Here is a 16004-nt window from a genome sequence, read left to right as displayed (position 1 = left end):
CTCCATATATATGCAGTGCATAAAGGACACCGCTAGTGTTTTTGTGTTATAGTAAGTAACTTAGGCTACTTTATCGCTACAGTTGCTTTCATTAACAGTATTGATTAGAACGTTCAATATATAGCTACGTTTATTCTTGCATATTTTTACTACAAGTATTATTTTCATTCCTATCATAGTTTTACTGATAATGCTAAATGTTTTTTCGAAATTTCTCCTGAAATGTTGTTTATTGAAATTAGTTCCCATCAACCCTTAACGTCTTGCAAATTTAAACCAATAAAGTATCAGCATACCACTTCCAAACACATGCCTACCCTAAATATAGTCATCCATCCCGGCATGACAAAGTGGTTAGAGCGCTCGACTCACAACCTGAGGGTGGCGGATTCGAATCCCCGTCACACCAAACATGCTCATCCTTCAACAGTGGAGTCGTTATAATGTAACGGTAAATCCCACTATTTATTAGTAAAAGAGTAGCCCAAGAATGTAGCTGTGTGTGGTGATGCCTTCCATCTAGTATTACACTGCTAAATTAGGGACGGATAGCGCAGATAGCCCACGTGAAGCTTTGCACGAAATTCAAAACAAACCAAACCAATATAGTCATCACTTTTTTAGGTCTTCCATTGAGTTTATTACACATCAAAATTTTCTGTGGCCTATTTACTTTCGTATGTTACTGTTGCATATAACACTAAAACTATAAATCGTTCCTTAGATATATAAAACTAGGACTAGAACTGACTTAACTAAAATTTTAAAAAAATGTATTTAACCTGGGTTTTATTCAACAGATTTTTCGTGACATATCAGACTATGATAAACCGGACATTCTCAAAGCTTCCCATGATTCTTTGAGACCTCACACTCACCTGACACCTGGACAAAGTAGTCGAACAACTGGAAGTGAACAGATTAACTGTGCACGGCTGAATGTAGGAAATTTGTTCATTATACTTATTAGTATAGATATTTTTTCATTAAGAAGTGTTAATGCTTTTTATTATTTATATGTAAATTTTGACAAAGAGAAATATATTAACATAATGAAATCTCCTAAATATCTATATTATCGCAGTAATACCACTAGGCATACTTATAACTTCTAATCATTTTTTATTCAAAACACTAACTTCATCATTTGTATATTAAGTATTTTATTTTCAACGTCAATGTTTTTGAGCTATATCGATTTCGTATTGATACTTTTAAAAACTACGTGTTGAAAAAAATATTAAATAAATTTTGAGAAATCTGTTTGGTCTAAAGCATAAAATAGAAGTTATTCCGTTATTTCCTTTAGTTAATTTGAACAAAACGTGATAAATTCGTATCCTTTGAGGTAACAATCGGTAAAGTGTTTTTCTCATCAAAACAATATATTATAATAACATAGCCTTGAACTTAATAAACCGTAATACCACGGGCTTTCAAAATGTAAAATGAATGTGTATGAGAAAAATATTTTAATATATATATATACTAGCCACTTTATTAAGACCACCCTTAATAGTGAGTCGAACTATGTTTAGTCTTGATACCAGCTTGAAGCTGATTTACCAACATTTATGTAAGATACCATAATGTGTTTTGTTGGATTGTAACACACCTGTCAAGCAGCATGGTTTGTAATTGGTTTACTTATATATTTGATGCTTACATTCATCACAAGTAGTCTTAATCATATTAGTATTTGAAAACTGAGGTGGCCAACGAAGATGATTAAAATCACTGTCATACTTTTGGCTCAAAATCAAACTGTATGAATGTAGCATATTGTTACCAATTCTCATCAAGGCCGCATTTACACTTCTAGAGGAACTAAAGATTCCAACTCCTGTTTCGAGTATGATCCTAATACTAGCCAGAAACTTACGCTGTCGAAACAACACAAGGAATGTCAAGTTTCTCTTGCTTTTTCTCGACATTTTTTCTCTACCAGAAAAGAACAAAACGCGATTCATGAGACCAGTCACGCATCCTATCATTCGCTGTTTGAAATTTGCTCTTTAAACAACGCAGAAACTGTATTTTCCTTTTCACAACTGAGACAAGCGATTTTTTTAATTAGTTGTCAGCTGTTAAATTTTTACTATTATTATATTTTTGTTATGATTTTCGTATGCTATATTTATAGAAAAACAACAAGCAAAATTACTAGAGTGAAACAAAACGAATCAAAACTGGAACTAAATTACTTCTACAAAAAAATAAAACAGCATAAAAAATATAAAACACAGGACGATATCACCGTTGCAAAGAAAAACAAACAATAAATTGCGAAGTCTTTGTTACCGAGTTTCGTGCATTCCAGCCATGATAAGATTGCAGCTCTGCTCTTACAGGACTCAATGAATTACCTGTTAGATCACCGATCGGCTTCTCTTACATATCTAAATAACTGGCATTCTGTCTTTCCGATAATATTTGTTTCTGTGGTGGATCCTAACAGAGTGGAAATTCATTGTAGTTTTCTGTGGGAAGATTTGCTATGTATTACGTTTTACCAAAAATATTCCTTTTTTTTTTCTTTAAGGGAGATATAGTGCATTTGAAACACTTTTATGTCACTACAACTTTCGAAGTGAGAAGAAAGGCAATGAACCAGCTTCTTCAGGTGGGAATTATTTATCGTTTTATGTAGGAGCAAATTATTTACTGATTTATCTTTCTCAATAATTAATGTTACCAGCATTGGATTGTAAAAACATATGATATTTTAAGATCAGATTTCTGTTAAGTTAAATTTAAATATGTCTTAATCAACAGAGTCCTCTTCGGGATAAAAGTACGTGTTGTAGAGCGTGTAAAAAAATAACCCCTTGCTTTGTGCGTGTATCAAAGGTAGTCCACAAAAGACGTAATATTTTGGTTTTTGTGATTATTTTTTTCATAGATTTTTGTGAGTAGGACCAATACAAAATATAATAATTTCATAGTTCTCTGACAGATATTAATGAATACGAATTTTCCGTCTACTTTCGTTTTTACATAATGATTCTTATCTGAAATGTTCAAAGTGATAAATGGTTCTTGTAAACTGATACTAAATATGGTACTAATGTTTTCAATTTAAACAGCACAGGTGCCAAACTACTAGGCCAGCGACTTATTAATTAAGATTCAGTCATAGCCTGAATTTGGAGTTGTCAACAGTATGTGCCTATTATGTAGTTGTTATTAATCGAATGAAAGAGTTGAATTTCACAATTATAACGTTCCCACAGCTGAAAGTAGTTTGAGTTTCGAGCAAGATGTTGGAATTCAAACCTTGAACTTTCAAATCCGTGTCGGGCACGTTTATCAGTAAGACCATGCCTGGCCTCTATGACATACGAGTAATATTTTTACTAGGATATTGCACGTGAATTATTAAATATGCATATATATCTATTAATAACTATTTACCCATCCATTAGCATTAACTAGGAATGATAAGATATTTTTTACTAAAGAGATACTCGTCTGGTATACAGTTTATTTGCTTGTATAATTTGACAAGCTTATTAATGAGTAAATACTCTTTCCGTCACCAGATTTACGAGTTGCGCCATGAAAACCTTAACCCTTTCCTCGGATGTATTTCCGACCCTCAACAGCCTGCTCTAGTATGGGAACATTGTTCTCGAAAAAGTCTTGCTGATGTCTTAGCCAATGAGGACATCAAACTAGACTGGTCATTCAAATTGTCGTTACTGACAGATCTCGTCAGAGTAAGTTTTATCAATGCTGTTAATCCCGACAGTTTTATTAAATCTTAGTTTACAGAACTCTACGATTAATGTATTTCTGTTAAAGACATTATAGCATTCTTTTCACAGACAAATTTTAATTTTAGCAGAGTATACCAACTAGTACAGATTAGATTAATTTGAAATATATTTTAAGAATAAGATTTTTTTTATTTAAAGATGTTGTTCCCAAGTCCAACAGATCTTTTTTTTTATTTACAAGTCTTTAACTCTCCCTATCTTTTTTTTTTTACAATGGAGTGTTAAATTCCATCACTAAATGACTATTTTTTATAAACAGCTTACTGAAACTGAGAAATGCGTCAAGTATAATTCCCAATTTAGTGACTGAGTGTAATATTACGCTCGAAACTGACAACTTTCCAACAATGTTTGGAGCTGAAGATGGAAATCTGTTCCAAACTTAGGTGGTTTGTCATCAACAGAAAGTTTCATATACTACTTTAAATGGCATGGCCTAGCGCGTTAAGGCGTGCGCTTCGTAATCTGAGGGTCGCGGATTCGAGCCCGAGTCGCGCCAAACATGCTCGCCCTCCCAGCCGTGGGGGCGTTATAATGTTACGGTCAATCCCATTATTCGTTGGTAAAAGAGTAGCTTAAGAGTTGGCGGTGGGTGGTGATGACTAGCTGCCTTCCCTCTAGTCTTACACTGCAAAATTACGGACGGCTAGCACAGATAGCCCTCGAGTAGCTTTGTGCGAAATTCCAAACAAACAAAAGTACTTTAAATAAGTCTTTTTATGATTAACAAATATAATGTTGCCAAGTGTTGCTATAATACACAATTAAATTCAGTACTGTTGTAGCTTACTTTTTCGGTTTAGTTAAGTAGTTATGATATGATGAATTCAGATTAAGAAGTTGATTTGCTAACTTAGTTCAAGCAATTGTTGTTGTTATTTATAAAATAAGAACTAAATCCAATTTAATTAATTTTTTATGGTGAGGCTATATCAGATTAGTTTCCGTTATTGGAATATTTACACAACGTTGTTCTGTCTTTAATTTAGTCTTTTGGCATATTTTAGATGATCTAAAAGATTTATGACATTTATTTACACAGTGCAATTATCAAACTACTCACTAAATTTAATTTCGGTAATTATTGTCATGGCATTTATTAACCTACTTCTAAATTTCGTTATTTTGACGAATATTGATAATCAATATTGATGTGTTTTGTCCTCCACATCTTGGTGTGCACCTGCAGTTCAATCAGATTTAGTCTAAGATATCTAGGTATAATTGGAATATCCACGTTTAATCAGTCATGAAATGTAAATTTAGATCAAATGTCTTTTACAAAAGGCAAAGTGTCTAGATGCTGTATGTTTTGATCCAAGTGAATATTTGAAATGCAGTTTGTAATGACTCTTTTACTTCACCACTTTTCAAATGTTTAACAACTCATATGTTTAAAATGTGAATATTGTTACTTTCTAAATGAAGACTATGAACTTCTCTACAACTGTATTGTAGATTTTATTGAAATATAATAGTGTTCATGATTTTTAGCGTTGAATGACGAATTTGCAAAACAATGGAAATGTATTTTTATGTGCACTAGTTTCGCTTGTATTACAATCTACTGTAGTATTAGGTTGCCCAAAAATAATTGTCGTTTTGAAGTACAAAGTTTGGAAAAGGTTTAAGCCAGTGTTGTAAAAAATGCTTTAATCAAAGTAAGCATTTTACTTCAACACACTTTTGCCAACTTGTAACGATGCTGTTCATGCCCGTGGTTTAGAAATTAGTTTCTATGGTGAATGAACTCCCTGAAAGTTTCTTCTGCAGTTTCCTGTTTTTGAAAGTGTTTATTGTTCAAAAAGTTGTTACAGTGCTTGAAAAAACGAAAATCTGTAGGGGAAAGGTCTGGGAAATTAGGTGGATGAGGCAGAACCTCGATTACCAATTCGTTCATTTTTTGGAGCGTCATTCTTGACAGGTCTCATAACGCTGATTTTGTTGATCTTCAGTCAGTTCATGCGGAACCCACTTATCCAACTTTTTTGTCTTTCCAATCGCACTCAGATAGTTGACAATGCTTGATTTGTTTGTGCCTAACTTTTCTGCAAGCTCACGCACTGTTGTGCGAGAGTCTGTCTCAACAGCTTCCTTTAATTTGTTTTCATTTAATGATGGCTTCCTTCCACGACCTTCTTGGTCTTAAAGACTTTCATCTCCATGTCGAAACCTTTAGAACCAACGCTGAGCTGCACGTTCAGTAACGAATCCATGACCAAATGCTTGGTTGTTGTTATGTGTAGTTTCGGTAACTTTTCGTTCAAGTTTGAAGTTGTGGAGGAAAATCAGACGAAATTCCTTCTTGTCCATGCTGCCTTGGGGGGTGCGAAACTAACTTTCTCTGAGTTGAATTGAAACAGCAGACAATTAAAACACCTTGTAAGCAACAAACGTTGGATTAAACCAACCAACCAACGGTAAATTACTCAATATTCAGCTTCTAAATGTCATCGTGAGAATTTCGACATTTATTTCTGGACAACCTAATATTTTTATCTCCATATCACTATTTCGAACGCTTGGTTCATGTTTTCACTTAGAATTTATTAAACGCCCTTTGTTCCTGATGTATTTTCCAGGGTATGAGGTATCTCCACTCCAGTCCTGTGAAACATCACGGGAATCTCACGTCACGAAACTGTGTCATTGATAGCCGGTGGGTGTTGAAGATAACTGATTACGGTCTTCCGATGTTTTTTGAAGCTCAGAATTTATCGCCACCTCCTCTTACCGTTAAAGGTAATCAGTTGTTTAACTATTAGTTGTCACATAGAAATATCGTCACCTAACTACTATTACTAACAGTTAACCTGAAAACAGCTACTGACAAGTAAATATGTAAAATGAAAACACCTTCTAACAGCCTGGCATGGCCAGGTGGTTAAGGCGCTCGACTCGTAATCTGAGGGTCGGGAGTTCGAATCCTCGTTACACCAGACGTGCTCGCCCTTTCAGCCTTGGAGCCTATATTATGTGATAGTCAATTCCACTATTCGTTGGTAAAAGGGTAGCCCTAGGGTTGGCGGTGGATGGTGATGACTAGTTGCCTTATTTCTAGTCTCACACTGCTAAATTATGGACAGCTAGCCCAGATAGCCCTTGTGTAGCTTTGTGCGAAATTCAAAACAAACCAACTCCTAACAGCTAAGCATCTGAACATAGTTACTAACTTACAACTGGATACCGAAAATATATCCGCTTTTGTTGACCAACATATGAAACGTATTCCCTGCACCCTCCTCTCTTACATTAAGGATACTAGAATAGAAAATGTTAATACTGATGGACAGTTACCACCTAGTAGTCTTTTTTGCATGATGAACATGAATGTTTCTTCCTCTTACACCGACATTACAAATGATGAATTTGGGCTTTTTTTGGTTTGTTTTGAATTTCGCGCAAAGCTACACGATGACCATCTGCGCTAACCGTCCCTAATTTTGCAGTGTAAGAATACAGGGAAGGCAGCTAGTCATCCTCACCCACTGCCAACGAATTATGGGATTGATCGTCACATTAAAATACCTTTACTGCTGAAAAGGCGAGCATGTTTGGTGTGACAAGGATTCGAACCCACGAATCTCAGATTACGAGTTGAGTGTCTTAACCACCAGGCCATGCCGGGTCTCCATATGATGAAGGACTAGAAACTCACTAAGCCTTTCTAGCCCATCAGAATTCCAAACAGTAACCGGTCTTGCAAATCTAGATTTGACTCTGAACATCTTGAAATTTAATAAGAAGCATTACATACAAGTTAATGGTACTACAGAGTGGTTACCAAAATGTCTCCCAATTATGCAAACATTTTTATGGGTCATATTAATAGCCAGCTTTTACAAATTATCTCTGTGAAACCTCAAGTGTAGAAATGTTATGTAGATGGTATATTTTTATTTGTACAGCCGATCATAAATCATTTAAAGAATTTATCACACATGCAAACTCCTTTCACAAAACGTTCAAATTTACCTGTGATTACTTACCTACCCAGATTAACTTTCTTGACGTTACAGTTTTTCTAAAAAAACGGAATTTTACATGTTGACTTGTACGATAAACTTACAGTCAGACCACAATACCTTTACTACAAAAGCTCTCACCCCTCTCACATTGAATGAAACATTACCTACAGTCATGCTCTTGGAATAAAGAAAATACGCCCAGACGAGAAAAACTATAGAAAACACACTAACAATATAAAACAAACAATGTTACAAAGAAAATATAAAGATACCGAAATCGACAGACAAAGAGAAAAGGCTAACAACACAAATCAGCAGAAAATCATCCTAAAAGAGAGTAATACCAAACTTTCAACTAAAATTCCTCTAAAATTCCTATCAGTTTAAGCTTAGAAACGTTTCACCGATTCTGAAAAAAACAAATTAAGCTCAACAATCGTCTTAAACAGATATATCCTGAAGTTCCTGCTGCCTCCTTCAGAAAAAGCAGAACTCCCAAATATAGCCTTGTTCACACAAAAGTGAATTACATTCCACCCAAAAATGGTCGTCGTCCATGCAATAAAGCGCATTGTGAAACCTGCAAATTCATAAAAACCACTGATCCATTTTCTGACAAGCAAAATAAAAGAAACTTTAAATATATAAAGAAATCACTTGTGAATTAAAAACACTATTTATATTATACAGTGTAAAAAATGCAATCATCAATATGTAGGACATACACAAACAATTCGTAGAGAACGTTTTAACAACCATAAAATTTATATTAACACAGAAAATAATCACCCTGTTGCTCAACACTTCAACCAACGCGGTCATTCCATTAACAATGTCACTCTTATTAACATTGAAACAGGATTCAAACCTAAAGCAGATATATAAATAAATAAAGCTTGTTGGATTGCTAATCTAAACATTGTTCAACCTTTCGGAACCAATATAGCTCCTGGAATCAGTGATCTCCGCTCGTTGGTTTCATTTCTGTCAAGAAAAAAAAGAAAACTAACTTTACTTTTTGCTTATTTTTTCATGAAGTATGAAAGCTGAATTCCCTAAAACTCACTAGTTGATTAACGTAATTTTTCATATCTGTTTTATAAATTGATTAATATAAAATATCTTTTCCAATCAGTCGCCAGGTGTCTCCTTTATTTTACTCAAACACCTAAGCATCGTTTGAAATATGCATATATTTAACCATTTCTAAATTAAAATAACCCTAACATCTTTTCATATGCACTCTCTCCATTGGCTTAATTGTACAGGAATGATACGGTTACAATAGTACGTACAGAAATAAACATTTCCTAGAAAACTGGATGACCTTCATGATATCAATAAACTCCCTTTAAATATATCACTCGTTTGATTACAACACCATTCCCAGTTTATCCCTGAAGAAGAAAGGTCCACCTTTCGAAAACGCTCGGGTTATAGGGTTTCTATTTCATAACTTACAACTACACAGCTGTCATCTGAAAATAACCACCAATGACTGAATAGTTATTGTTTTAAAATAACTACTGGTAGCTAGACATCTATCACCCGAAACCGACTACTAACTGTTAGATTCCTATCACATGAAAACAACTACTAACAGGCTGTTATCTGTCACCTGAATACGATTGCTAAAAAGTTACTAGTTATCGCTACTCAATATCGCTCTTAAATAGCAATTTCATGAACTTTAATAATAACGAAAAACAACTCATATTTTATCACTTTTACGATTAACGAAATATTTATTACCTTACAACTGTATCTCATTTTGGCTCAATTATTAGTTTGAAGTTTGTTTGCCCAAGTTCGGGATTTGCTTCATACGATGGGCTTAGCACACATACGCCAATTTTGCAGTTTTGTTTTAAAAGCACATAAACAAACTTGGCCACTATCAGTAATTGACAACACATTTGTTTACCAGACAATTTCTATTAACTTTAAATTATTTGCTACCTGACCACTGTCATAACACTTGGATACTTATCTGATCATTACTTAAATGTTTGTTGCTTGACCATTACACAGGCCTGAGATGGTTTTATTGTGTTGGAGTATTTACATGTTTTACGGTAACTCCATCATGTACAGAAGTTTCACAAAATATCATATGTAATTTTACATAAGTCAACCATTTTTATTGAAATTGGATCACATTCTGTCATATTTAAAATACTGTCAATCACTGGCTATAGATTTCTCTGGACCAATCACGACGTGAGAGTCTTATTGATTGTTCTAGAAGCTACAAGACGCAAACCGCAAGTACATAGGATTAAGATGTCACATGACGTGTTATTCCTGGATAGTATTTGTTTGTGCGTGCACTTTGACATTATTTTTTTCTTTTCAATATTATTTATTTATTGGTATGGCAACAAAAAGTTGTGTAAATAACACAAACATATTCTATTGCGTTTGTAGTAAATTTGTTATAAAGAAGGAAACAAAGGCAACTATTAAAAAATTCATTAAAAAGTGTATATTACGCGTATTTTGGAATAAACTTTGGGACCAAAGCAAATCACGGGCTCTACACAAAGTTTGCATCATTTGTGTCAATGAATTGAGACAATGGTCTAAAGATAAGAAAAAGTCTTTGCCTTTTGAAATTTAAATGGTCTGGTGTGAGCCTATAAACTTCGGAAATGATTAATGTTTTTGCTTATGTAACGTCCTATCTAGCAAAACTCGAAATAAAAAGTAAATTTCTTTTTCGAACCCTCAATCTGCTATAAAACCTGTTGCTCATAAACTTTATATAGTTTCATCTGATACTGAATTTGATATCAATAGATAGTTTGTTTGTTTTAGATTTCGCGCAAAGCTACTGGAGGGCTATCTGTGCTAGCTGTCCCTAATTTTGTAGTGTAAGACTGGGGGGAAGGCAGTTAGTCATCACCATCCACTGCCAACTCTTGGGCTACTCTTTTACCAACGAATAGTGGGATTGACCGTAACATTATAACGCTCCCACAGTTGAAAGGGCGAACATGTTTTGTGCGACGGAGATTCGAACCCACGACTTTCAGATAGCTACTCGAGCTCTCTAAACACCTGGCCATGCCGGGCTCAGCAAAAAGTAACCTAGTAAAAGTCAAAGTTATTCGAAGTACTTTCTTTGGAGCGGGCCCGGCATGGCCAAACGCGTAAGGCGTGCGATTCGTAATCCGAGGGTCGCGGGGTTACGCCCGCGTCGCGCTAAACATGCTCGCCCTCCCAGCCGTGGGGGCGTATAATGTGACGGTCAATCCCACTATTCGTTGGTAAAAGAGTAGCCCAAGAGTTGGCGGTGGGTGGTGATGACTAGCTGCCTTTCCTCTAGTCTTACACTGCTAAGTTAGGGACGGCTAGCACAGATAGCCCTCGAGTAGCTTTGTGCGAAATTCCAAAACAAACAAATTCTTTGGAGCACTAAATGATGCTTGAATATGGTTGGAATCATACTTTATAAATTGGTTCACAACCTTTTCTACATGTTTATTGAAGAAAGAACCGTTATAAGCAAAAAAATTTCTGTATTTTACCCAATTGTTAAAATAACAAATAGTTACTTGTTAAATGAAAAGTTTGATACATCAAAAGTTTTGTAAGATTTTCTTTACGATACATCGATATAAAACGCCTACAATTAGAGTGCACTTCTGCCAGGATAGGTTTATGATTACTACTATTTCAATTCAATTATTATTATTTACAAAATTATCAAGATGCAGTCGAGAAAGAAAGATATTTTCTGCCTCCCTTCGGTTGAAAAAAGGAAAAAAATAATTCTTTATATTTTCGGAACTTTTCTTTTGGAACGTGGATTCGAACCTATGATCCTCAGAGTAGGAGTCGAACGCCTTAACCCACCTGTCCATGCCGGGCCGATGTCAATAGAAAGGATGATAGGGATTGTTTTAAGTTTACGCACAGAAAACGAATTGTGAATCATCTTTAAAGATGTTATTGATAAATTTATATAAAACAACAAGGACACAAATTATGAAAATATCGCCAATAATATGCTCGATAAATTCAAAGAGTTGGGCTGTAATATGAACTTGAACGTTTATTTCTTACATTCACTTACTGACTATTTTTCTGAAAATCTTGATGACGTCAGTGAATAAGAAGGGTAAAGGTTTCATCAAAACGTCAGGAAAAGGGAAAGGAGGTTCCAAAGAAGGTGGAACATCAGTATAATGGCTTAGCATTGTTGGTATTGAAACAAGATGCTCCAGACACAATACTTAAAAGAAAGATCAGAACAGTTTTTTCGGGTTAAAAGACGTATGTTTCACAAACAAATCAGTATGAATGAGGATACATATCCGTTTCACATAAATGTTCTTCTCTTTTTTTCAATTTGTTTGTACTTTTGTGTTAACAAACATAATAAAAAATGTTCATTGTAGTAGACGATATAATAATTTGATATAAGTAAGAGGTTTTTTCTTCCAGATTTTTAAAATATACTTATATGAAAATGAATATTTTTGAATTTTACTTAGTTGAATTATGGAAAATTCATTATTAAAACCAAAACATCTTTCATGAAGTTTAAAATCGTAGGCCTGAGTTACCGCTAGCGATTAGTAGAATATCATCAGAGTGTCGTTTTCAGAATTAATTTCTTTCTTTTGGCAACTTTTTCTAAAATAACAGCTTTATTCATTTTGAGAACTAAGATTAACCATTAAATTGTTTGCATTTAAGTATTATGCAAAATGTTTTTGTAAACAACTGTACATAACTTTTCATATGAAGTCACCTGTTTTTGAAATATTGACATCAGATATCCTGGACTAACACGATCCTTGAGCCCTTGCGATTGGCTTGCATTCCATTACTTCAAATATGCGCTCCAATTTGTAGGGCCATGGGTTCACTATGAGAGCGACGATCAAATCCAAGTATTTTGTCAGTCAAAAGTAAGCCAAAAATTGGTGGTGGATCCTGTCGATTAGCTACCAGCTCAAAATTAGGGACAGCTTTGCATAGATAACCTTTTGGCAGCTTTGTGACAAGCTTCTGTAACAAACCACAACTAAATAGAAAGGGAAGACAAACGTTTTGTTTTTTTTTACACTAAAAATACCTCAGATAAATTCTACCAATTATCTTAAACTAATTAAAGTTCTCAGTGGAACAGATACAGTCAAATCTCGGTTATAACTAAGGAAAAAGCCCAATTCGCCATCTTAGGGCTGAGAGGAAATGCGCGAGAAGTCGATATATTATATGCAATATCTTAATATCAGATGAAGGCTGTTTAATTGTGTCGCTTAGGATTATAGTCAGTCTTTATGTACTGTGATTTATAAAATGTATGGAATGCAAATATGTAAGATTTGTTAATACAATCTAGTAATATATCGATAGTCTCAAAATTGGATACAATATCTAAATGTTGTCACTTTAACAGATTTATTGTTACAATGTTGTTTTTTGTCTAATCGAAATTTATATACGATTTTTGTAAAATACTCCTGTTAATTAAGCAAATAAGATAACGGTGACCAACTATAACTAAATATGTTGTTAAACAATTATTGTAAAAACGAAAGACACGTTTAGAAATGTCAGAAGTGCCAATCCTTCATGTGGGAAGGTAGCTAATTATCATCACCTACTGCTAAATTAGGGATGGCTGGCGCGAATAGCCTTGATATAATTTTGCGCAAAACTAAAAACAAAACAAACTTAGAGAATTACTCCGCTAAATGTGAACTACATTAAAAAAGAGATTAGATGTTGCTATTATATTTGTAACCGTAACTTCTTTTGTTCAAAATTCTAATGAATCAGACTGCTTAAGTTAATATCATGTGACACTAAACGCTCTTTAATTTGGTACAAATTTGTACCAAAAAATTAGCAATGAAAAAAAATAATAATAACCGTCCACTTGTGTGATTCTTTTGAAAACTTCAGATAGAAACTATTAGTCTATCATGCCTGGCATGGCCAAGCGCGTTAAGGCGTGCGACTCGTAATCCGAGGGTCGCGGGTTTGCATCCCCGTCGCGCCAAACATGCTCGCCCTTTCAGCCGTGGGGGAATTATACTGTGACGGTCAATCCCACTATTCGTTGGTAAAAGAGTAGCCCAAGAGTTGGCGGTGGATGGTGATGACTAGCTGCCTTCCCTCTAGTCTTACACTGCTAAATTAGGGACGGCTAGCACAGATAGCCCTCGAGTAGCTTTGTGCGAAATTCAAAAAACAAACAAACAATTAGTCTATCATAGTTTGCTTGGCCTAACCAATACTTATTTGTCTTGCTTTTACGCTACAATTTTGTTGCTCTGAATCAGCCGTCTTTTATCCGAATGGCAAAACCTAAAAATTGGCCTTCTTTTAATTTTAGGTGAAGCTGTAGTAAACATTTTAGACCGACAGTTCAATTGTCTTTTTGCGTAGACGTGCGCAAAAATTTTCTTTAAATTTGAGTGGCATTCGTTGAATAATTTTGCACGTTTAACTTGTACAAAATCGATTACTAATTGTAGGTTGAAGAGGTCTATCAATGTACCAACTTTGAAAAAACAATAATAAAAATTGAACATGTTTTTCTAGTAAATGAAATTTCGCTACTTTTGGTGCGGAAAAAACAAAGAAACTCAATCAAAATTAGAAATTTTATAACTCAAGTATTCCTTAATGGATTGCCTTAAAATGTGGTATGTGAAGTAAAAAACTAGTAGAATATACCCTATATATATACATAGAATATATATGTGGCAGTTTGGATTATCACAGTTCCAGTTATAGAAGGTGGAACATCAATAAACAATTACTCTATTAATCAGAGGATGTTTTGGCAGTACGACACAGTTCGACTGATTGTGTATTGAATCCTTTATAAAATTTTTAGTGTTTATATTATCAGCCATTCTCCAGTATACATTACGATCATTGAAAACACCTCAAAACCTTCTAATCAAAAATTTTCTAAGTTTTCGACAAACCGTAGAGATACTAGTATTGATAGCGTAATAAAACACATTTTCCACTGATTTATAGATACATAAGCGAGAATATATATTCTCGAAATTAATAATAGTTTTAACTTTTCTCATTCAATCTGTGGAATAAACCCCAGTAACACATATTCCTAGAAAATTCTTTTCTTTTTCTATTTCTTCAGTGGGTTTTCACCAATGTTACATTTAATTTCTTTATAAAAGATTTTTACAAAATAATGATAATTATTCTTAGTGGTACTTTTCTTTTCAGACAAACACATTAAACATTTTGCTCATTCATTCTATAAAAAAAGTTGTTTTTAATACTGTTGTTTCTTGATCTTTGAAAAACACGCGTTCCTGTAAAGTGATTTGTGTGTTTTGTGCAGCTAACAAAGAACAACAATAATGCCTCTTTAACGAAACTACCGAGCCTAAAAATAAATATATTTTTTTAAAGTGATTAGTATTTAAACTGTTATTTCTGTTGCTTTTTCCTTCCAGATAAACTGTGGGCTGCACCAGAACTTTTAAGAGACGAAACACTGCTGAGAAGGGGAACTCAGACTGGTGACGTGTATAGTTTCTCTATAGTAATGCAAGAAGTGGTCGTTAGAGGGCAGCCTTATTGCATGCTGCACTCATCAGCTGAAGGTGATCTCTCTCTCTCTCTCTTTTTCTACATTAAGTGTTTAACGTGATCATTATTTTGTTTCTAATGATGTACGTTTCATTAAAACTTATTTTCGTCACAGAAAGATAGAACATAATTGAATCGTATCATTTGAAATTATGAAAGTTTTTTTTATATAAATTTCAACTTTTGTTGGACAACTGCTTAAGTCTGCGTATTATCTATGGAAATCGAACCTATGTTCAGTAGCCAAAATTACTCTTCAAGAACAATGATTATTCTAGTGAAGAGTTTCAACGTCCATTTTTTGTTCATGTTTATAACATATCATATTACTTTACTGCTACACAATGAATCAGTTGTTAGAGTTATGGTAATATATTCGTTTTCAATAAAGCCATTGTGTTGGAGTTCTCCGATATCATGTTCAAGCTACTCGAGAGCTCTCTGTGCTAGACGTTCTAATTTTGAGGTGTTTAAACCAGAGGAAAAGTATCTACTGCTTGTACTACTATAATTGACTGTTACCACAATAATTCAATGTGTAGGGCGCATTTTTTTATTTTTTTATCGATAGTAGAGATTAAACCATAAAACACTGGAACCCCAGTCCGGCATAGTTACAACTGAACCGTGACAGGCTCGTTAAAAGTGGTTTTCAGATGTTGAC

The 16004-nt window shown here is 34.2% G+C and overlaps 2 protein-coding genes across 2 annotated transcripts in view; both read left to right on the top strand.

Annotated features, from left to right (window-relative positions):
- Nucleotides 1-4089, top strand: part of LOC143227401 (retinal guanylyl cyclase 2-like) — a 42993-nt gene extending 38904 nt beyond the window's left edge. Inside the window, exons 6-9 of the mRNA XM_076458853.1 lie at nucleotides 801-941; nucleotides 2543-2623; nucleotides 3543-3719; nucleotides 4039-4089. Of these exons, the coding sequence (XP_076314968.1) occupies nucleotides 801-941; nucleotides 2543-2623; nucleotides 3543-3719; nucleotides 4039-4089 (450 nt within the window). The remainder of the gene's footprint in view (nucleotides 1-800; nucleotides 942-2542; nucleotides 2624-3542; nucleotides 3720-4038) is intronic.
- Nucleotides 4090-6364: 2275 nt separating this feature from the next.
- The window catches only part of LOC143225525 (retinal guanylyl cyclase 1-like), a 39159-nt gene continuing 29519 nt past the window's right edge, over nucleotides 6365-16004 (top strand). The window contains exons 1-2 of the mRNA XM_076455140.1: nucleotides 6365-6521; nucleotides 15205-15354. Of these exons, the coding sequence (XP_076311255.1) occupies nucleotides 6365-6521; nucleotides 15205-15354 (307 nt within the window). The remainder of the gene's footprint in view (nucleotides 6522-15204; nucleotides 15355-16004) is intronic.

This window comes from Tachypleus tridentatus, chromosome 9 (assembly GCF_004210375.1).
Source record: "Tachypleus tridentatus isolate NWPU-2018 chromosome 9, ASM421037v1, whole genome shotgun sequence".
Classification (NCBI taxonomy): Eukaryota; Metazoa; Arthropoda; class Merostomata; order Xiphosura; family Limulidae; genus Tachypleus; species Tachypleus tridentatus.
This window is presented reverse-complemented; position numbering and strand designations above follow the sequence as displayed.